The following is a 23296-nucleotide window of genomic DNA, read 5'->3' as shown; positions in this document are numbered from 1 at the left end:
TCTACCAGGTTTGTTCTGCTTGCCCACCCTAAAAGAATTAGCAAAATAACCTACTCTTATCTATCAGATCTGCTCCGTTTGTCAGGCCAAAAGGAGTTTTATTTTATGATTCATCTCAGGGCCTTGTTACATTATGTCCTGGAGTGAAGGGAGTGATTTCAAAAGCTGGAGTTTTAGGATATGGCTGTCTTTTGTTTATTCCACCAGGGACCTCCCTGTCTACCTAGGGACATGCTAACTCTCCTGCATCAGCAGCAGTGGAGACTTAAATGTGATGTATAAAGGGATGGCATGGCCCCTGGATAAAGCTGTTCAGGAATGTCAGGCTTCCCATCTTCCTTTGCCATTTGGACATGAGGGTGTCTCCCTTGCCCCCCATCCTTCACCCTGCCTGCCTCACCAGCCCACCCCCACCCCACTGTCCAGTGAGCTGCTCAGGCCACACTGGCGTTTTCCTTTGCATGAGCGAACAATACAGCCTGCCCTCCTGTCTGCACCTCGCCAGGCCTCACTGTACACAGAAGCGGTAATGCTGCAGCGTAACCAAATCCAGGGAGAACCTTCTGAGTGCTCACTTTGGCTGGTGAAGGAACGCATGTCTGTAAATAGCCCAGCATAGGGCAGTGGGATGAGTCCAGGCCTGGAGGCTGGAGTTGAGTTGGAATTCCAGCTCGGCCATTCACTAGCCACGTGTCCCCAAGCGCGTCACTTCCCTTCTGAGTCTCCCGAGCCGTTTACCAAACCAGTCTGGTGTTCTTACTTACTGTGCTTAGGGTTCCTCTCACATCAGTCTCCTCTTCCCTGGCTCTGGGCTTGGCAGCCTCTCTGGCAGGACGGTGCCCTGAGGAGCAGAGCAAGGCCTGTGGACACCCCTGGCAGTGCAAGCCTACAACCAAAGCTTAGGACAGGAAAAAACAAGACGGGAAGAATGCAATCTGGTGGCCTCGTACTAGGGTAGCGGTCAGTTCTTACCTGAGGCAACTAAAGGAGGGAGTGTGAACTCCAAGGGGCCTCTAAGATTTCCCCCACCCTCACCCTTTCCAAGCTCAGGGCTGGCTGGGCAGATCCCACCCTCTCTCCCCTCTGGGCTCCCGCAGCTCAAATCCTCCACTCTCCTCCTCCCTGTGAGTCCATGTGCCCCGCCACCCCCGCCCCCACCCTCTGAAGCACTGAGGATCCCAGAGAGACTGGGCTAAAGAGGGAAGGAAGAAGGCAAGCTTGGGATTCAGACAGACCCAAGTTTCAAAGTTTGGCTCCACCTGTTCCAGGTTGTATGGCACTGGGACAGCCAGTTAATCTAAAGGAACTAGTTCTCCCATCCACGTCACTAGGGAATTTTACGGCTGGTCTGCCTTCTGCTGACTGCTCTGCCACAAATATCACCTCAGAAAAATTCTGCACATTTTCCCTAGGTTGTTCTCCCTTTTGTTACAGAACATCTAGAAGCTGTCCCTCCCCACCCCCCAAGCCCCTGGAGGGCTGCTGAGTTTGTATTCACTCTTTCAATCCAGGGCCTGTATTAGAAGGCTTCCTTTAAAGTCTTTTCTTTCCCAAGGAGTAGGAGAAAATGACCTCAAGACCCCTTCCGGGGAGCAGCAAGTGCTGACTTCCGCCCCATGGGTCTTGGAGTTTGGACAAGGGCTCCCAGTTGGAGTCACACAGTAACATCTGCCACTGTCAGCAAGGACAGCCCTAGAGTAAGCTCAGAGCCACGGGGGCTCAGGACAGCCCAGGCTGCAGCAGGATCCTCGCTGCCTCCGTCTCCACTCGGAGGTTTTAGCAGGCCTGGAGCAAGCTGGCCGCCACGGGCTCGGAGATAGGCAGAGGTTGGCCTGATGCACGGCAGAAGAGGAGACAGCAGAGCCGAGCTGAAGAACCAGATGCAGTTGGGTGGAATGTAGTTCCCAGAACCTTCTAGTGCCCCAGCCAACTTGTGCAGAGCTTGGGGAGAGGGGTGTCACATTGCCCGGCCTGCTGGATGGGGCCGCCCCCAACCTGGAGTTGCAGTTCTGAGCCTGTCCTTGCACTGAGGACAGGGCTGGGCCAGGAGTCAAGGCCTCCTCTGGTCCACAGCTCTGGCTGGGCTGGCACTTCTGCCTCTCCCTCAGATGTCATCTGAGGCTGCTTCCTGGTCCCTGACTGTCTCCTCAATTCAGGAAGGGCAGGCAGGATGAGGTTTTCTCTAGTCTCAGTACTTGATCAGTCTTGCCAAGAGCCTTCTGTGGCTGACTGTGGCCTGACGGCAGGACGGGCAGGAGGTGGCTGTTCAGATGCAGAACCTCCCCTGACCCATCCTTCCCACTCTAAGCCCCTGCTGGAATGGAGCCCCTGACCAGAACAGGAGCCAGGGGCTGCATGCAGCTGGCGCCCCACCCCACCCCAGCTCCAAGAGGCTGGCCAGACCCCCCATAACCCCCAGTGAGGCAGCAAGAAGTGGACTGGGGCACCAGTGGGTGGTGACCAGCATTTTAAAAATGAAGTAAAACAAATATCAGAGTGCATTGTATGTGAGCTAAGTTCTATTCTACGAAATATGTGTTGGGTTGTGGTGTTTCTTACCATGGGTTGTCATGAAAAACACGCTGTTGAAGACCTGGAACCAGCTATGCAGGCTTCCTGGCTGTCCCTGAGCAAAGCCTATTTCTAGGTGACTGCCCCGACCTCCTCCTGTCCCACATCTAAAGTCCCTCACTACCATCTGCCCGGCCCTACTTCTCCTTCTGGGCACCAGGCTTCAGCAGGCCAAACTACTTGTCCTTCCTTCAGTCGGGCCCTGGGCTTACCCCCTGGAGGGGCCAGGTCTCGCGGTGCCATATAACCGCACACAAGTGACAAGGCATAAGTAAAGGAAAGGTGTACAAAGCGTTGTCTGAGCCGAGAGGCAGGCAGGCTGCAGGTGACGTGAGCTATTTTCAAGGATAGTCAGATGGCCAAGTCTTGGAGGTGTGAGAGCATGGAGAGGTCTTAGTGCGACAAACACTTCATATAGGAAGAGCACAGCAAGGGTAAGGGACCCTTTGCTGCAAACACTGTCCCTTCTCATTCTAGTTCATTCTGCCCATCTTTCAAAACCCAGCCCCCAAATCCCCAGGGGCCTCATCTCGCTTAGGGAATTTATCAGCTCCCAGCTTACATTTATTACATTCAGTTTCTAGCTGATAACCTACCTTCCTTAAAGCAAGAGCCACATCTGATGTACCTTTTTACCTGCCAAAGAATCTAGCCCAATGTAATATAAACAGAAGGCTCTCCATAGACGTACTTTGAGTGGGTGCATGAAGTTCACAGATGTGGCGACTGTAGCTACGAGCGCCTGGCCCAAGGTCACACAAGTTAGAGTTGTGACCTGAACGTAGTCCTCACTCGGGGCTGTCCTGTCATCTTGTTCTACCAGATTCTGACACTGGGCAGTTTTGTCCAGTGAATGTGGGGAGCAGGGTTAGTGTCAAGGTTGTGGGTAGGATTCTGAGAATCTTGTAGATACAAAGAAGCAATGGCCCCTGGAATTGATTTGTAGGGAAAGACCTTCGCTTTCACACTTGTCGGTGGCGTGCCCTTTCACAGGGCACAGGCCTCTGGCCAAGGCCGCACTGGAGACATCTCCCCAGGGGCCCCTGTGACAGGGAGGCAGCGTTAACTATACCTCTGCCTTTTTACTTTTTCAGCTTCGGAAAATATCCTTACATCTCCCACCCCCTTCAAGCCTTACAGCAATCACAAAGTTAGGACACACGAACAGGAAGATACAGAGTTGTCCAGGGCTAGGGTGGGGGAACATTTTAGCTTTCTCATCTATAAAGCAAGACGACAAGATCAGATGGCTTAGGGAACCTGAAGCAGGCATGTTCTGGGAAACCATGCTCCCATTTCCCAGCTAAGTTCAGTTCTAGCCCAGGACTGCTGCCCAGGCCAGCTGGGTCGCCGAGCAGATTTCTAAGGGCTAGCCATGAGGGAGGGGAGGGACACTGATGGAAGCCTGGGGGAGTGAGCCCTAGATTAGGGCAAGATATGCCTCCAGCTGGGACCCCAAGTGCAGCCTGTACCCACAGCGGTGTCTATACAAGGATGGCACTCAAGAGAATACACCTCACCCCATCCCCATTCACCCCTGCTTTACCTATCACCAGGCACCGAATCTCTCTGCGTGTTTCCCCCTCTGTAAAATCAACGAGATGTTTCTACCTTGCCTACACCTAGGCAATGAAGAGACGCAGCTGTCGTCTAGAGCCCCTGTCCTGGCAGATGCTGCCCTCTGCTCCCCCCTCCCCAAGCTGCCTTCAGGGTGAAAAGGCTTGGGCAGCACAGGCCACCAAAGTTGCAGGCTGTGCCGGAGGCCCAAGGAGGCTGAGCTTACCAGTTCTCCAGGCCAGACCCAGGGCCAGGGGTGGGTGGGGCCCAGTGAGCCAGCCAGTTGCTCTCTGACCCCTTTGCACCACAGGGTCTCCAGCCCAGTGCCTCACACATACACACACACACCCCTATGCTGACTCCAGCCTGTCTCGGGCCCCTGCTGAGCTCCCTGAGCACAATAGGGCCTTGTATTCCCTGCCCCCACCAGGTCCCAGACCTGCTCCCTGGCCTGTTTTCCCAGCCTCTGGCAGGTTCCCCCAACCCACCAGCAGAGCTCAGCAGCAGCCAGAGTCCCTAAGTACTCCCTCCTTAACCCTCCTCCTCTCCCTGCAACCTCTCTACACTCTCTTCCCCCACCCCCACTGAAGAGCTCCAGTCCAGCCCCCGGCTCTCTTCACCCCTGATCCAGGCTGCCAGGCTGGATTCATAGCCCTCCAGTGAAAGAAAACTGTGATAAATGAATTCATGAGAAGGTACTGGTGAGTTGTTACATACTTTAAGAGAAGGCCAAAGGTAAGAAGCTTCTTGAGTATATTGTTAGGTACCAAGGCACCTGTGTAAGGGATGTGTTGTAGGGACCCTCCTCGGGCTCCCCATAAAAGAGCTTAGGTATGACATCGGTCCTAGGACAGCCCAGAGCTTATATTTTCAGCCCTAAGACAGAAAATAAAACAGTCATCTCTCTTCTAGCTGGGTGAGTTAGACACGGCCCCTCCAATTGTCCCTCCCTTGCTGCAGTGGCTGATAGGAAGGTCACCAGGACTTGTGACTGACCTTCAGTGCTCAAGCCACTTGGGAAACAGACAGGGTGGGGTGGTGTGGGGCGGGGGCGGGGCTGAGAACTTGCGTTTCTAACTGGTTCCCAGGTGATGGTGCCGCTGCTGGCCTGGGGCCAGCCTGGCCTGTAAGATGCTCCGTCCAGACTAGACCGGAAGCAGTCTTGGATCCAGGTAAGTGGAGACTGCTCACTTCATCAGACAGAGGTTGGCAATGAATCCCAAGCCAGAGGGCTAAGGCTCCCAAAAGGTCTGCATCACCTACCCAGGGCAAAGGATCTCCTGACAGCCTGGCGAGGAGAAAGGCTCTGAACCTCAACCAGCAAACTTGGGGGTTCCAGGACCAGCAATCTCACTTACTGGATCTTGTGATCTTTTTAAACCACATTTTTTGATTCCCTTCTTATCTGCCAGGCACTCTACATACCTTATTTCTACTCTTTATTACAACCATGCAAGGGACAGAGGTGGGATTTGAACCAGACCTAATTTTAAAGCCCAGGCTCTTACCCACTAGGCGATTCTGCCTTAAGAAGATAAGACAGAACAGCTAATTTTAGGAAGAAGGACTCCCCATACCCCAACTAGTAGTTTGTGTACCATGTCTCTCCCCACTTACCCCAGGCAGATTTTAATTACAGACAAAAAGAGCTTGGGTAATTAGAATGATGATTAAGGGGGAAAAGATTCTCAGAAAGCAAAAAAAAAAATCACCAACAAACTTTGCCTCCTTAGAAGCAAGGAGCTGGACCTGCAGCTTGCTTCGAGCTCTAGGATTCTAAGATAACTATGTTTAAAGAGAGCTACCTGCTAAAGAAATGCAGTGCTCCTGACTGCTAAGCTTCTCAGCTGGAGGAAACTCTGTCCCTATAGAACTAGTAAGAAAGGGAGACAAACCCTTCTAAAGAAGAGAGCGGACATACAGGTTGGCCACAGAAGTGGGGTGCATATGGCTGTGAATGGAGCGTCTCCGTTTACTGCTGCCCATCTCACAACGGAGATTTCGGAGTCCAATTCCTCCCCCTCAGACCCCCATATTCCATCCCTTCCTGGGGCCCAGAGCCTTCATCCCTGGTTGTGAGCTGATGGCTGGGCCTTCCCTGTCCTGTTCATTACTGTATCCCACCCACAGGCATAGTTGTTGGTACATGAGAGGTACAAAAGGTGTTGCAGGAATCAACACTTTCTCATTAAGCCTGCGACGTCCACTTGGACTCACCCGGCTGCCAGGACTCCCCTATCTACCCCCTAGATGGTAAGGGTTCTGTTTGAAGCTGTAGAACTAGAGTAAAATCAAGAGGCTGGGAAATTCACTTCTTAAAACTTATTTTAATATCATCCCCACCCCCCAAATTGGGACAGGCCATAACAGTCTGGCTGGATTTAATTACAAATTAATACACATTTTTAAATCATTATTTAAAGTAAATCAACATTGTGGCAATAAGGGATTATTCTTGGAAAAAATGAAACCCATATTAACAAAATATGTTGTAGAAGAACCCCACTAGTGATTTCACTGGCTATTTAAAAGTCTAGTAAAGGTCACCACCCTGCATGTTCTCCGGGGCTGGTCCATGCAGTGCAGAGGCCTTGCCCAAACAGTTGAGCCCAGTCAGCTCCAACTTGGCCCTAGACCCAAAAGAAGCAAGGAGCGGGAACACCCCTTCTTCAGGACAAGGGTAGAAGAGGTAAATCAACAAAGTCCTGCAGCTTCACTTAGGCCCTGGGATAAAAGGAGGCAGGAAGCTTTGGAGGGAAGGCTTAAAGATGCAGCATTTAACTGTTAAAAAAATTTCAAAATAATTATACTAGACTATTTATTGAAAGAGAGGGAGGAAAAATAAGGAACAGAACTTAATATTTTGAGTTTCAGTTTAAACACGGTCTCAACTTCACCCATCTCTCTTCATGTGCGGACACCATCCTTTCGGCATTGTGCTCAATTGACCTTTGAGACCCCATGGGTACCCTGTGCTTAGCAGCTTGGTTAAAAAAGAAAAAAGCTGCTGCACACACACATACACATATATCATGTATGCACATATATATTGCAATAAAATGGCTTTACAAAGCTCAGGGGCACCAAGGGTCTGGGGCTAACTTCCTTCCATTCAGAGTTCCAGAAGACAGTACCGACCCACAAACTTCTCTTCGATTTGGAGCACACTATTCTCCCCTAAGATCGCCTGATAAAGGGGAGGGGCAGATTCACAAAACAAACAAAGGTCCTAGCAAATGTGTCACCAGTGGCATTGTTTCACATGTAAAAGAAACACTAGAGTCATGAGTTAGTTGAGAGCTGTCTACCCTTCCTGACTTCCCTTCCCCTGCCCAGGAAACTCGCAGGCCCGAATGCTGCATCTTTAAATATTTCTGGCGGAGCCCTCTTGCCACATATGTCAGTAACATTCCAAGCTGGCTACCACATGTGCAGACTCTGGCCTCCTCTCTCTACTGACGAGTGCTCTGCTGTTTCAAGGCCATGGTGGGGCCACGCAGCTCCCATTTCAGCTTCATCTTCAGTTGATCGTACATCTTAGAAACAGCCAAATTTTTTAAAAAAATTAGTTCCAAAAAATGTTCATATTTAAAATACCTATTTCCCTTGAGATTATTTTTTAACTCCACTTAGTGAAATCTATAAAGTGAGTGAGACAAAGTGCGTGTGTACATGCACACACGGACGCGCACACCAGCACACACCCACAACGTGTAGAGGACTGGAGGTTGTTTCCTGCCAAAAGACCTAACAGAGGAAAGCTTATGTGCTGATCGAGTTTTAATATCATGGGTAACAGAAATGCACACCGTTGAGCAAGCACACAGAGCCTGCGGGCAGGCACCCCTGACCCTGGAGCCGGGGCTCCCCAGCCCGTTTTCTGCCTGCCTTTGCAGCAGTTTCCATAGTTACTACATTCAGAGAATTCAAGAGGACTGCATGGACAGATGAACCTTTATTTAAAAAAATAGCACTTCAAATAAATTAAAAGGGACAACCGTCAAGTGTTCAAATTGTGAAGAAATAGTTGAAAACCTAGAGACCCAAGCTGCAGTCTTCTAAGCTCATTCTTTGTCCAATGGCAAAACCCCGCACACCTCAGGATTCCCACTCCACGTTTTCCCTACGGAGACAAGGGAAGCAACGGCAAACGGGAGACCAGACGGAGGAGAAAGCTGCGTCTGACTGGAATGAACACCGCCCCGTACTTGCTAATACAGGTTTCACCTTATGACCAAATGTATTCTTTCAAAAATAAAAAAAGGGGGGAGGGGAAGGGAAGCTGCATGTTTTTAAAAATTGAAATTATTTAGGGATAAAACACTAACTCTAGTGCCTTTAACGGGCAATAGCAACTTTTTTCCTCTGAAGTCAAATACCATCCCCAGCTGAGCCTTTGTGCTACAAGCTTTTCAGGAGATGTTACCTAAACTTTATTAAAAGAAAAGAACAAGTTTAAATATAGACACTGGACTAGCCCAGTCTGTATTTTCAAGTCCACATTCTTCATCTGAAACACTGCATCAGGGACCCCCCTGAGTCTGCACGTTTTCAAGTTCACAGTACATGGAACCAGTTTTTCTTTTGAATTTTTTCCTCACTCAGAGCAGCCACATGCAGTGGCCGTTGACGCCGGAACCTCGGGCGGGGCCTTTTCCTACGAGGCCTGGCCAGAGCTGCCCAAGGCTTCTCCTCAATGAGAATCGATGCTGTCATGCTCTATGGATGGGAAAAAAGCAAGAAAATAAAAGCACCTGGTACAGGTTTCATGAGATCCATTCGGATTCGCTATGTTCCAAACCCGCTGCTGAATGCCATTTGTCCACTTTGTGTGCATTGAACAGTTTGTGGCCTAGGAGTGGGTCTCAATTCGAAGAACTGTTATTGGATGCCCCAGAGGTTGACGCAATAGCAGCTCCAGCAGGGCTACTTGTGGAGACCGACTTTCGGATGTGAGGCAGCAAGTAGGGGTCACAGGCCAGCTGCTGGACATCGATGCGGTCCTCCTTTCGGTAGGCCAAGCATCGTCGAATAAACGCCTGAAAGGAAAGTTTCTTGAAGAAGCCTGAAGCAGACAATCCTGGCGCCCCAAGAGGGAACCCTGAGGCTCTACAGCAGCTGCCAGGGTCCTTCCCAGAAACCACCAGGCAGACCTGGAGAAGACCAGGAAAGGAGACGCGCTGGCAGCAGGACCTCTCTGTGGCCACTGACTCCTTCCCAGACGGAGGCGGCTGAGCCACTCCTGAGAGGGAATGGGGCATGGCTTCTGAATAGCTCTGCCCCCAAAGCACAAAGAGTAACACAAAGAACTCTATTTGCCTTGGTTGGTTTGCATGGGCACAGTCTTAACTTCGTGGTCCTTCATGGTCCAAACCATGATCTCATATGAGCTTCCCAAGGAAGAGGGAATTGTAATGACAAACGACCACCACATGCAGGTGAGGAGACCGGCACTGACTAACACCGCAGTGTGTCACAGGTTGGTAAATGCTTTCCCTGTGTATCTCACTCGTCCCTGAAAGATCATTAAGCAAATGAGCAGGCACATACCTAAGTAGTAAGGGGAAACCTGAATAGCACTTGTCTCCCCAAGAGTATCGCAGACCTGAAGACCTACTGAGAGTGGGGTTTGATTCGGAATCCTAATTTACTACTGACACGGAGGTTTCCTTCACGCTGGGTATGAAGGGCTATGTAGTTGCAGTTTCTACAACTCTTATCATAAAGGCCCTTAAACAGATGGTCTTTTTCGCCAGACAGTTCTATTTAATCAAAGCCTTGTAATATAATTATTTTAAATAAATGAATCCATTTTAATCATCTAAAACATCACTGTCACCCGAAGTCCACACTTTACATGACAGTGACAGTGACACCTCCATGGGGGCTCACTGATTGTAACAAATGTACCACATTGCCGTGGGGTGTTAACAGTGAGGAAGGCTGTGTGTACATGGGGCTGGGGGTACATGGAAACGCTATACTTTCCACTCAATTTTGCTGTGAATCTAAAGCTACTCTAAAAAGTAGCCTATTTTACAAAAATCTAAAACATGAAATACTTTTCTATGTTTTTCTGTGTTCAATTAACAAAACACAAAAGCATAAAACCAATCCTGGTTTTTCAAAATAAAAGATACCTACAGGGAGTTGCTTGATTAAGGCATTTGGAAGATAAAAACAAATTCACAGAAATGAACATATTGATCTTTGGTCTTTAAAAACAAACCTTTCTTAGTGAGATACCTAGAACTAGAGTTAAACAGGTTTCCTTGGGTTGGATATCGGTCAAATCAACTCCTTTCACCTTGAATTTCTCTCCACACAGCTGCCAGTACAGGCTTTTGAACCAGCAATCAGATCACACAGCTGCCCTGATTAAAACCATCAACTGCTTCTCATCCCAGTTTACACTCTGTCCTACCACTCTCCCCTCTGCTCTGCCCGCTCTGTGGACCTGTTAAGCTCACACTCACATCTGAGTTTTACTTACGTCTCTCAGCTCAGAACGTTCTCTCAAATGTATGCATGGCCTCCACCGGCACATCACTCAATAGTGCTCCAAACCTGACTTCATCACTGAGGCCTTCCCTGACTGTGCCACCAGAAAAGGGGTTCCGACCACTCCACCCCCGTATTCTGTTATTTACTTCATAACATTTATCACTACCTGAACTGTACCCATTTTTCGTTACTGTTTGTCTCATCCAGTGGAATATAAAGTCCTTAAAGGCAGGGATCTTGTCTGTATAGTTCATTGCTACATACTCAGAGTTCCTCCTTCTCCACTCTCTGGAACAGTGTCTACTGCTTACTAGGCACTCAATAAATATTTGTTGTGGGAGGAGAGGGGGAGAACAGGGTAGGGGCTGGAGAAATACACATTTAGAAGGAGGAGGAAGTTTTTAATGACTCCTGATTTTTGTACTGAATAAAGGATCCACTACTACCCAGAGAAGTAACACAAAAACCAAAGCAGTCGTTTGTGCTGGCCAATGGATCAGAACTTACCTTTGCTTCAGGTGTTACTACTGGCTTTGGCGGAAACTGCACTTCAGTAGCTTTAAGAATAGTATTTTCTTGCAGAATGTCTTGCTGGGACTGGTTATGACCAAAAGGCTATCATATAAAAACAAAACAAACAAAGACTAAGAACACAATTCAAAACCTCAGGGAGGAAAAGGAGAAGACATGTCTCAATGAGAACTGCTAGAAGGAACTTCGGAGATGATCTCTAATTCTCTCTTTTTGTAGATAAAGAGTGGACAGGCTCAGAGCTTAGGTAACTTGGTGACAGTCCAACATCTAGATGAAGGCTGAGCCGAGAGCAGAAGCAGCACCTGCTCTAACCATACCCCTGCTGAGCTTTGCTTACAGCAAAGAAAAGGAGATTTAGAGCAGGAACCTTCTGCCCTGAGTGGTACCTGTGGGCTTAAGCAATACATACAGGTGCCACTGGCAGACCCAAAACACACATAAAAAGAGATGGAAAAGTAAGAGTAAAGGATTAAGGACAGAGTGGGAGAAAACTAGAGCTGGGGCTACTTGGTGGCTTCATCTGGGCCCCAAATGGCCATTTTCTGATAAACTCTTAAAAAATAGTCCAGGCCTAATGTCTCTCTAGTGTTTCTACTGAGAGATCACAAACAATTCTTTCTAGATAACTTCTGCCACCACTATCAGCAGCACTTCCACATTATCAGAGAGCATAAACAATAATTAACTCCTACTTGTTCTGAATAATTCCCCATATGAGAGAGGTAGGCTACAGAAACAAGGGAGAGGCATCTGGATGGTTCAGTTGGTTAGAGCGCGAGCTCTGAACAACAGGGTTGCCAGTTTGATTCCCACACGGGCCAGTGAGCTGTGCCCTCCACAACTAGATTGAAGGACAGCAACTTGGAGCTGATGGGCCCTGGAAAACACACTGTTCCCCAATATTCCCCAATAAAAAATTAAAAAACAAAAAATTAGTTTTTAAAAAAAAAGAATCAAAGGAAACAAGGGAAAGTTAAAGAGGAAGCTGAAATCTGAATTAACAGGTTGGCCGGGGGATTGTGATAAAATATTAAGAGTCCAGGGGAGTTGCAGAACTCCCAAATAGCTTATACTCACAGCCTAATGGGGAGCACTGAAACATACAAACACACTGACAGCAGAAATATGTATATAAATGCACAGCTGGACCCTAATACGTACATTTATAAGGTATTATACTCACAAGGAAAAAACAAATGTGAAAATTCATTAGGTATAGTTTACTACCTACGTTATTACTTGTTCTAATGATGTATCACCTTGATCAGAGGTAACAGACAATGAATACCACCCAGTGTAGAAATATAAAGCATGCTTTTACTACTACTGTGTTTCCCCGAAAATAAGACCTAGCTGGACCATCAGCTCTAATGCGTCTTTTGGAGCAAAAATTAATATAAGACCCAGTATTATATTATGTTAGTTTTTATCTTATATTAATTTTTGCTCCAAAAGATGCATTAGAGCTGATGGTCTGGCTAGGTCTTGTTTTCAGGGAAACACGGTAAAAGTTTTAACTAATGGAGTAGTTGGGAATAAAGAATACTACAGATGTTTCAAGTTTGGGGACCCTTAATAATGGCTCTTGGGAACATTGTATACTTTAATAAGCTATTTCATATAATTCTCCATAACATATTATTAGAATCAAAACATATCCTGGATCTAATTGAGAACAGCAAAAAAATGTATGTTTTCCACAACCCAGCAGAATTCATTAGGTGTTCTAGGGTTGAAAATGTATCCGTATACACAAAGCTTTTTATTAAGTCTATATTTCTTCACACCATAACTTTCAAGCTTCCATTGTGTATAACCCAATGATTAGACCCCAGAGAACAGTCCACCCCATGCCACTGAGTACATGTGCCACCCAAGCTGGCAGTCAAGACACTGCATGCGACCTTCTCCCTTACCTTCCTTCCATAAAGACACTGGTAGAAGATCACACCCACTGACCAGACGTCAACTTTATTTGAGATCTTTGGTGGTTCTTTCCCAACCACAAAACACTCTGGTGGTAAATACCTGGGACAAAACGGAAATAAAAATCCTTAGAAAAATGACCGTATAAACCTAAGACATGAACAAAAAAGCAAAGAAAACAACCTTGTTGGAAATAAAAATATATGGATTTTAACAGCTGCAAAAGCAACTTAGACCTAGTTGGAGAAAGCCAATGAAAAGACACTAACTTAAGGACACAGCAATGTCCTGTGAAGCCTTAAAATACATTTCTCAGTTCACCGAGAGGGGAATATTCTCCCTAGTTCCTATATCACCCACCCCAGACTCCTTTCCCTGGGTTGTGCCTAATGTGTCATTCAACAAGTTAAAAAAAATCAAAAAGGTGTGGGGAGAGGGGAGCAAAAAAAAATGTGCATTCCCTTTTATGACAGCTGCATGAACAAATATTAAAATATAACCAGAGGTGATGTGGTTTTCCTTTCATGTTGGCTGAAGAAGATATCTGTGAAACAAATAACTATTTTTAAAGTCCCAATGATTTCAGGACCCAGTAGAAAACTGAGGGGAGTGGTTGTTCTGTCTTCTTAATGTAGCCTCTTTCAGAAATTTGGACTGAAAATAACTACAATATATAATCAATGGTGACATTAAAGTCCATATTATCAAAGGACATTTCCTACTTTAAGGCTGATCAGGGAGTTATTAGAAGACTAAAAAATAGTGCAGAGAAAGCTAAACAAACCAGTTAGCACAACTCAATCCTCATCTGAAGTCCTTCCCTCCCCACCCACTCCTGCCTCCAAAAAGATCAGCTGGACAGCCAACCATATCAATTCCAAGGTATGGAAGACTAGCGCCTCCCGCATTTAGGAAACCAAACGAATACACTCTACTCATTGTGTCGAGTCACAGCCATGGCACAGCTGGAAGGCAGAATTCTGAAGATAACAGATCGATTTCTGCAGATTTCATGCTGGCAAAACCAATTCTGTGAAAAATTCTGTATTTTAGACCCTGCTGTGCTTCTAGTATAAAAAGCTAAACTTATAGCTTGAAGGGGACAAGAAGAGTTGAGAGGCAGAAAATGCTCAGATGATGGGCTTTCTTCTTTTTTGTAAAAGAAATTTAGTTTCATGTTCTTATTTTTTATTAATGTTAGCAGATATTTTGGATGATTAAGACCATTGAGCTAGAGTATTTCACAATAAATGCTTTTAGCCAAAACACACACATTGAAAAATGAATATACAGATACAGAACACACAAAAAGGGGGGGGGGGGGGGGAAATGGCAAAGAAATAAAAAATAGGAAAAATAATCTATTAAAAAAAACAGCTCTTCCAAATGCTACTAAAACCCCCCTGAACCCTAGTTTTCATGGTTCTTTAATATATATAACTTAAATATGACCTTGGATATACAAAAAATAGAATCTTGACTCTAAAATGATCATTCTAATGTATTTATAAATTTTTTGTGGAGGTGGTGGGGAAGAACAAGTTGTGTGTGGTAGGGAAAAACAGAAGTTGTTAAACTAGTCTAAATGCAGAGTAATAATTTAGCCAAATATTTAGAATACAAAAGACACTGACAATTAATAGTAGAAATCTGGCAAATCACTTTCTAGGTCTCAGTTTGCCCCATCTGTAAATGAAGAAATAAACTAGTTCTTCACCCAAATAATACTGAAAATAATAAGCATTGTAATTCCCTATGAAGGACTTTGCGAGGAAGACTAGAAGGTCTATGACACTACACTAAATTGTGTTTAAAAAACAAACATAGTTGCATATTTCATCACGATAAAATCCTCAAAGAGAAAAATGATTCTCAAGGCCTATTCTACAGATCTCTTACTTAAAGATAGTATTCAACGTAGAATAATTCTGGAACAACCAAATACTGCAAACAGTCACTGAGAATTTGTCATGACCTCCTGTCCTATTTGTATCTCTCTGGGGCATCAGAAGTGGATGATATGTTGACGATGGTGATTATGACAATGTTTCTACCAATATGGAGACTTTTTAAACCTTCATAGAAATCCATAAAATTTAATTTTCTCAGGAGCCCCTCTCTACTTTTCACTATGCAAAAAAATCCCAAAACCTTTAAATATAATCGAAAGTAGAAAGAATAGTAAAATGAAGTTCCAAGTAATCACCTACCTTCAATATCTATTAACACTTGGTGAATCTTTATTCATATATACCCCTCTCCACTCCCCACAGATTATGTTGAAAAAAAGCAAATCTCAAACGTCATATAATTTTTATTTAAATTCCAACCACTGAATTTTTATAGCTTAGTAAATACAACAATAGGTAGCAATGAGAAAACCAATTACACAAGAAAAAGCTTCACCTCTTAAAAAGATCAAACTATAAAACAAAAAACTCAAATCCAAGTTCCAGTGAATTCATATAGCAGAGGTGTAGACCTGTTGCCAGAATTTCCAACAGCAGATATTTCTGTATCATTTAGTGACAGGAACACTAACCCACAATAACCACCATAGTGAATAAAACTGTAAATATAGCATCTATTTTAAGCCTAGAATCTCAAAGTTTTAATTTAGTGACTGATTTTCACTTAGTACTATCTCCATAAGCAATAAGGAGCAATGGAAAATATAAATTTTGTTTGTTTTTAACAGGATTTGATCAATTTTTTAATATATGTAACTTAAATATGATGGGACTGATCTTGTATGTTGTGAAAGACACCCCCTCTTCTGTCTGCTTCAGATCGACACCCTCATTCCCAGACAGTCACTATTCTATAGTCTCAAACGTAAGTGATCTGATCAACTGACCCTGGGGTATAACGGAATGTGCCACACCTCCCTTAGTGCTCCTGGAAGCTTTCTTCATGTTCAGAACCATACACTCCATGTGTGGCTTTGTGTTAACACCTCAGACATGCAAAGGAAACTCTGTTAACACACATATTTGCAACCACAAAGTTAAATGCCTGAACTGCAGGTATCTTTTAGGTTTCTCACTGTCAAAAATAATACTCGGCAGAAGTAGAATAGGTCATAGAAGAAGCAGGTAGAGCTAGCTGGGGAGAGATGAATGACAATAGATGGGAAGAAATGTGGCTCAAAACCTTTTAGAACATGCTGAGACGGATGGATAAATTTCTTGGCAAACTGTGCAAACTTTTTCCTGTTTAGATTTCAAGGGATGCTTTTTACATCCTGATTACTTTACATCCTGATCTTCAGAACTCCTTAGTTCTTGAGAGTCCATCATCCTCAGGCAACTCTAGAAACAAATCCCTCATCCTATTAACACATGAAGACACCTGCATTTGTACTGAAAAGAATTTAGAGCCATTCTTTTTTTTTCCTCCCTTCTGCCTCCCCCCCCCCTTCCAGTTCAAGCCGCTGTTGTGTAGGATACAGCTCTCTGTCGTCAGCTGCCCACAGCAGCCCAGCTCCAGGGAGAGCTGTTGTTCATAATCTTAGCTGTAGAAGGTGCAGCTCACTGGCCCATGTGGGAATCGAACCGGTGACCTTGGTGTTAGGACCTTGGTGTTAAGAGCATGGCGCTCCAATCACCTGAGCCACCAGGCTGAGGGCCATTCTTTATATACACATACATGAGCAACCTCGTTCTCTACCTACTTGGCATGGCCAACCCTATGGAAGAAACACTCAGCTCAAATACCTGGCCACACATAATCTCTCTCTCAATGGTTTTCAAGAAAGGAAAGAAAAATTAAGACAGATTACTATAAAGAGTTATTGCTAAAAGACAGTAACTATCTGGGGAGGAAAATCTGTTGGGGTTTACAGCATTGCTACTGCCTAAGCAGACAGGATGTAGATATTAATTATTAATTACCAACACTTGAGTGTAGCACAGCCGCATCTCCACCAGCCAACCTGGCAGATCTCCTGGATACCTACCAATAAGTACCAGCACCTTGTGACGTGAGCTCCATGCCATCCACTGAATTGTAGCTATCATCATCCATGATCTTGGAAAGACCAAAATCTGTGATTTTTATCTCTCCACACGCTGTACCATTTACTAAAAGAATATTACCTAAAAAGATAAAAATCTTCATGAGACTTACTAATTTCAGAGAAAAAGCCAAGGTAATAACAGACAAGAATGGGACAACTGAACTATTGCATGTGGTAGCAAACATCTAAATCCCTGGAATAAAACTATCTGGACTCTGAATGCTGGGGGAGAGTCCTCAGTGTCTGGCTGCAACCTTCTAATTTCCAAGAATCACCTGCTTAATGTGCCAAAACCACCACTATGAGCAGTGGAAAAAAATTATAACTCGCCAAAGTAAAATATCACTTGAACACTTGGTCAAAGATGGTGGGAAAGTTTCATCTGACCTTTCAATAAGGATCCCTAAACCACTGTGTTCAGAACATTAGTTTCAGGGGGGAAAAAATCAAAAGAAAACACAAGGGAATCAAAGCTAGCACCACAGTGCCACCTACAGCTCCTACTGCAGGAAAATGTATTGGATTCAGTGATGGAAACCCCAATCGCACAATGGCCATCTCTTTAACAATCACTTTACTGGAATGAAATTTTTAGTCATGTGAGTTGTATTAGAACATTAAAGAAAAATGAAGAGTGAGATTTAATACGTAGCTACCAGAGGAGGAAAGCAAACTTAACAATTGTGCCTCAGCAGGAGGTAAGCGGGTTCACCTTCCCTAGCACCACACCTAAGCTGGTTAGAGCTGCCTACAGAGGTGCATGCTCCCACAAAACAGCTGAGGACGACAACAACAAAAAGTAGAGGGAAGAAGTCTAACTGCCCTCTAGTTTTTGCTGATGACTATCTAAGTTACACAGTAACCAAAAAGATGAAAAACTCTGTTCGGAATTTACGGAAATGTGAGATATACGTGCAAAATACGTCGTTCATTTTGGGGCACTGATCAAAGAGACCTGGAGCAGAGGAACTGCTACGGAGTGTGAGTAATGGGAAAAAAACAAAACCGAGCTTGCCAGAACAATTCTTTCTTAATTGGACTGACATCATGAATTGTCCTGGCTCTAAAGACAAAGATACTGTTTCTCCAGCGCATTTACTGTGATCCACCCTCCTAAACCCAGCACTGCGTGGCTAGGACTCATTCCCACACCCACTCAAGCCATCTGAAGTCAGATGGTATTAGGCCTCTTGTCTCCTGCCAAATTCTCTAACTTTATAAAATTACAAGTCACTTATAAGACCACGGAAAAGCCAGCAATACTGTCTCCTAAAAGTTAGACATACCTGGTTTGAGGTCATAGTGTATGATGGGAGGTTTTATTTCATTTAAGTACTTTAAAGCATTCACAATCTGCATGATAATGGATCGGGCCTCTTTCTCCGACATTAATTTGTGCTGTTTCAGGTAGAAGTCCAGATCATTTCCCTCACAGTATTCTAATACTGTACAAAACCTAAAGACAAATAAACCAACATTTGACTGTGGGATGAGAGCAAGTAGATTAAGACTAACTAAACCAGCCCCAGTGAAAACTTCAGGTAATTGGCTTCTCACTCCCTTCTTTGTTCCTTAAAATACTCTTCTGTTCCTTATTCGCTAATAACTACCTAAGTGGTTTACAGGAAGAAAAGTGCTTCTTCGCTTGGTGAAGAGTGTCCACACCCCCCGCGCGGGAATCTGTTGTGCTACAATACCTCTTCTTGAGTCCAGACTATAAGAACACTGACAAGAACTGCCCGTATTGAAGGTAAGTATCTTTTTGGAAGGGTCCCCTTTACATATCCACATCATGTTCCATTTCTAAACAAGTACACGATTCTCAGCAAATATTTCCTATGCCCGAGTGCTGACAGTGAGGACGCAGCTCGGTTGGCCCAGGTCCCATGGACTGGTGGCATACTAGATCCCTGGCATTTTCCACAGTACTGTACTACAATTTCTCTGCTAAACACAGATATGAAAGAGCTTTTTAAAGTATAGGATCTGTGGTTCTAACAAATGTGTAATTACACAGTATGGATTTCCTTCCTTTACTTGTATCAATACATTAAACAGACCCAAATTTAACACTACACACCATTCGTGGCATTAAGGGTCATGTGTATCTTCCAAGCCAGTTATAAACTAAAGTTAGGCTTCCTGAACTGTTTTGAGTATTCCTGAGATGAATACCTTTTAAACTACTTTAAGTTATGAGAATATGGGTGTATCACCCAGGGTCTAGCCACTTGAGTATTTAACACTTGAGTATTTAAAACAAAGAGGCTTTAATTCAGGGAACTGAACACATAGATGATGAAAGATTTGAGAAGACAACTGGCCAGTGAGGCACCCCAGAGATCATCTAGAGCAGGAAGCCATTAGCACCCTAAGGCCAGAGGGCCAGAGGGAGGAGATGGTGCAACCAGAACCCAGGGTCACCAAGGGAAACTGGAACCACGGTGTGGGGGTGTCCTCCACCCACAACCATCTCTGTCTCCCCATTGGCTGAACGCAGCTAAACAACTGACACAGGAGCCTGGTAAACACAGTCTGGGAGGGCCAACTCATCTAAGACGGGGAACAGGGGGAGGTGAGGAGCAGACCCAAGAGCAAACAAGCTCAGGACTACCACTACGGGCCTCCGGCAATTTGAGGCCTTCAAAATGCACTGCAAGGAAATGTGGACACTCAGTCTTATGGGACCCAAAACTCAACACAGCGTTTTGCTTCCTATGAGACATATTAGGGCATGCTAGCACCATGTATGAGAATGCCTATATGAGGTGTATAGATTCTCTGGTCTGAGATGCTGAAATCTAAGATACGGACTCTCATGCTTAGTGGATTTATTCTTTGACCCAAGTGCAAGCTGAAAATAAAATCTCACTTTTAATACCCAAACAACTCACAGAAGACTTTCTAAAATGATGGTCTGACTTATTGTTGATGAAAATACGTCATACAATAGGAAGAACAATACATCAAGAATAGTACAGAAGCAGCTAATTTCTACAATTCAAAACAACTGATCACCTAAATCACTATATTTATCTTTGAAATAGTTTTTGTACTTACATTTTGGGGGTGGGGGTGAGGGTCCTACCTAGTGTTCAAGGAATTTCATCAAAGCAAACCAGTAAAGCCACCCTGTGGAGAGCTGCTCTCTAACTAGATACTTTTCTGAACTCTACTCCATGCTAAACATACATGATTATGCCTGGTGCAAGGGCCACCCTAGCAGATGAAAGAGGAGATAGTTCACATTTCCAAAGGGAATTACAGTCTCCTTTGGGGGTCATTTCTAAATGTGGGCAGTTCTCTGTGTAGCAATTTCTGACATAGCTATTGCCTGAAACAGGCCAAAACTCCTAGGATCTTCTGGAACGCTAAAAGCAACACTTGTAGACCAGACCCAGAGTATGTTCTCCTGACTCAGTTCAGACTCCTACAGAGAAAACGTTTCCAATGCTGAACTATTTCTCAACTCCTGGATAAACCCAGCGGTGCTAGAGCTTACCTATACCTGGTAATGAAATACAACAATACCTACGATTATTAAAGATCTTAGCCAAGTCATTTAACTTCTCTGGTCCTCAAATCTCTACCTGTAAAATGAGAAGGTTGGACTGAGATCCCTTCCAATTCTAACATCCTATAAGCCTATGACCTATATTTTAACATGCAGCATTGGGCAATGCTTCATTTATGGCAATTCAGTCTCATTCTATGATAAATCACAGTGCTGGTTCTTCTTTAAAAGGCCTGTCAGTGTTCATCAGAGTCTCCAGGTGGGGCAGAGGCTCTCCTGAACAGTCTGCACTCACTGGTGCTTGTCAAGTGGTATGTTGGCACCAATTTGTGCCAGTTTCTGAAAGCTGATAATTTTCAGGAATTTTCTGAGCTGGTCATGAAGCCACTGGTAGAATGAATGGATAAAAAAAGGTGGTACTTCCATATAATGGAATATATTTGGTCATTAAAAAGGAATGAAGTACTGATCTATGCTACGACAAGGATGAACCTTGAAACAAACCATCATGCTAAGTGAAGGAAGCCAGTGACCGAAGCCTACATACTATATGATCCATTCATTATGAAAGTCCATAATAGGAGATCTATAGACCCAAAAAGTAGATTAGTGGTTGCTTAGGGCTGGGGGTAAGGGGTGGAGGAATGGGGACATGACAGAAAAAGGTATGGGGTTTCTTTTTGAGGTGAGGAAAATTAGCTACAATTGACTATGGTGATGGTTGCGTGCATCTAAATACAGTAAAAACCACTGAATTGTATACTTTAAAAGGGTGAACTGTATGATATGTAAATCATATCTCAATAAAGCTTTTTTTTTTTTAATTAGTAGCTTGACATTGGACATGTTGAGAGTATTTACGCCACAGAAACTGGGAAATACTACAAATTAGTCCCATCCCTCTCCCTACTATACTGGATGTTAAACATTTACCAGCACACATCCTGTGGCCGAGAGATGTCTTGCTGGCCCAAAGCTGTATTCACATATGATCATCTGTCCATAAATAAATATATACGGTCCAGATTTTAAAGTTCTCTTTGCTAAACTGCATTAGTTAAATCATTACGCAAAAGGTAAAAGGGGTAAACTTTGCTATTTTTTACTCTCCACGAGTAGTCAACACACTGCAAGAAAACAGTATTAACTGCTAAGCTAAAATGGCACAGCACTTACGAGTCAGTGTCCAGTGAAAAGTAATCGTACAGCTTAACTATTCTGGGATGATCCAGTTCTTTGTGAATCCGGTATTCCCTACATGCATGCCTGTAAACAAAATGGAAAATTAACATTTGTATTTTGGCCTGTCTTTTGAAAACTCATCAAGGACACTTCTACATAGTCTCTCATTTCTCTATTGTTTTCACCTACTCATTCTATTCATTCCATTCAGATCCACACGGTCTCCTTATCTTTCTTCATCCTATTTTCTCTACTAGCATCTACCAAGCTGTTCAGAAAATAGTAGGTGCTCAAGTATTTGTTGAATGAATAATGGATTTTTATCCCTTTCAAGTGCATTCTATGACAATGTCATCTCTTTTATATTTATACCAAATATCAGAGCTGTAAAAATTACAAAGACAGTTTTTTCTCTCTTCTAAAGCTAATACTTCATATCTATAAATGTTTATATCCTAGGGTTACATCGATCAATTAGCATACAAACTCCTTGGATAAAGGATAAAGGCTATATAAGGCAAGTGCTTTGTATTTGTTTTTAAATCCTACTGCTGACAAAAAGAATTTAAAGGGCTAGCAGCTTTACTTTTTCCCAAGAAAATGTGAAATTGTTAGAAAATTTGAAAGTATGGAAACCCTAGTTTTCTTAGAACAAGAATTTAAATACATGTATTAACATTTTTTTTAGTACTTTTCCAACTTAAAAGCATTTAATAAGATTAGGAACAAAAAGGTACTATATAACCTGATATTTTCATATATTGAATTTTTAAAAGAATAATAGAACATGTTTATACAATATATTCATTAATAATCTTTTTTTTTTAAACTTCCTCTTTTTTAAAAAATTTTTACTGGGGAATATTGGGGAACAGTGTGTTTCTCCAGGGCCCATCAGCTCCAAGTCGCTGTTCATCAATCTAGTTGTGGAGGGCGTAGCTCACTGGCCCACATGGGAATCGAACCGGTAACCCTGTTGTTCCGAGCTCATGCTCTAACCACCTGAGCCATCCGGCCGCCCTAATCATCAATAATTTTTAAAGTATGTAGTTCTTATTTACAAAGAGAGCAACAGGAAATTATACTTTAACTAACCCAGCAGCATTCAGCTTGGGGCATTTTGTTATAAAACAAGAGTCAGAAAAGAAACTTTCCATAATACGGTAAAATAAAACTAAAAGTAATGTTTTCTGAAATTGGTGTATTCCAACATATTAAAAATACATAGAAAGTATTCAATTAACAAAGCTGAGGAAACAATTAGGGGAAGGTGGAGGGAGGAATGGGAATCTAAAAGTAATTAAATGTATTTTTCTCCAATGGAAACTTTGATTAGGCTTCTTGTTCAAGCTGCCACTTTTGGCAGTTTTTGCTTCTTTTGAGGCTTCATTTCATCAACTTTATGTCTTTCTGAAAAGACAGACTTGCCAGCACTTAGGTAGAGCAGTGTTAGAATACAAACTGTACTGGGACCAAAAAACCTGGCTTCC

General features: G+C 43.9%; 1 protein-coding gene across 8 annotated transcripts in view; it reads right to left on the bottom strand.

Moving 5' to 3' along the window:
* Window positions 1-8064: 8064 nt before the first annotated feature.
* The window catches only part of TLK2 (tousled like kinase 2), a 96543-nt gene continuing 81311 nt past the window's right edge, over window positions 8065-23296 (bottom strand). For all 8 annotated transcript variants that reach the window (XM_019733010.3, XM_019733009.3, XM_088802315.1 and 5 more), the window contains 6 exons: window positions 21801-21890; window positions 18397-18566; window positions 17051-17189; window positions 13083-13194; window positions 11140-11247; window positions 8065-9167 (listed from right to left, as the gene is read on the bottom strand). In XM_019733010.3, coding sequence (XP_019588569.1) covers window positions 8994-9167; window positions 11140-11247; window positions 13083-13194; window positions 17051-17189; window positions 18397-18566; window positions 21801-21890 — 793 coding nt within the window. In that variant the 3' untranslated portion in view covers window positions 8065-8993. The remainder of the gene's footprint in view (window positions 9168-11139; window positions 11248-13082; window positions 13195-17050; window positions 17190-18396; window positions 18567-21800; window positions 21891-23296) is intronic.

The sequence above is a fragment of the Rhinolophus sinicus genome, chromosome 12 (genome assembly GCF_057876585.1).
Source record: "Rhinolophus sinicus isolate RSI-liver-muscle chromosome 12, RSI-T2T, whole genome shotgun sequence".
NCBI lineage: Eukaryota > Metazoa > Chordata > Mammalia > Chiroptera > Rhinolophidae > Rhinolophus > Rhinolophus sinicus.
The sequence above is the reverse complement of the archived record's forward strand: the minus strand, read 5'-3'. Positions and strand labels throughout refer to the sequence as shown.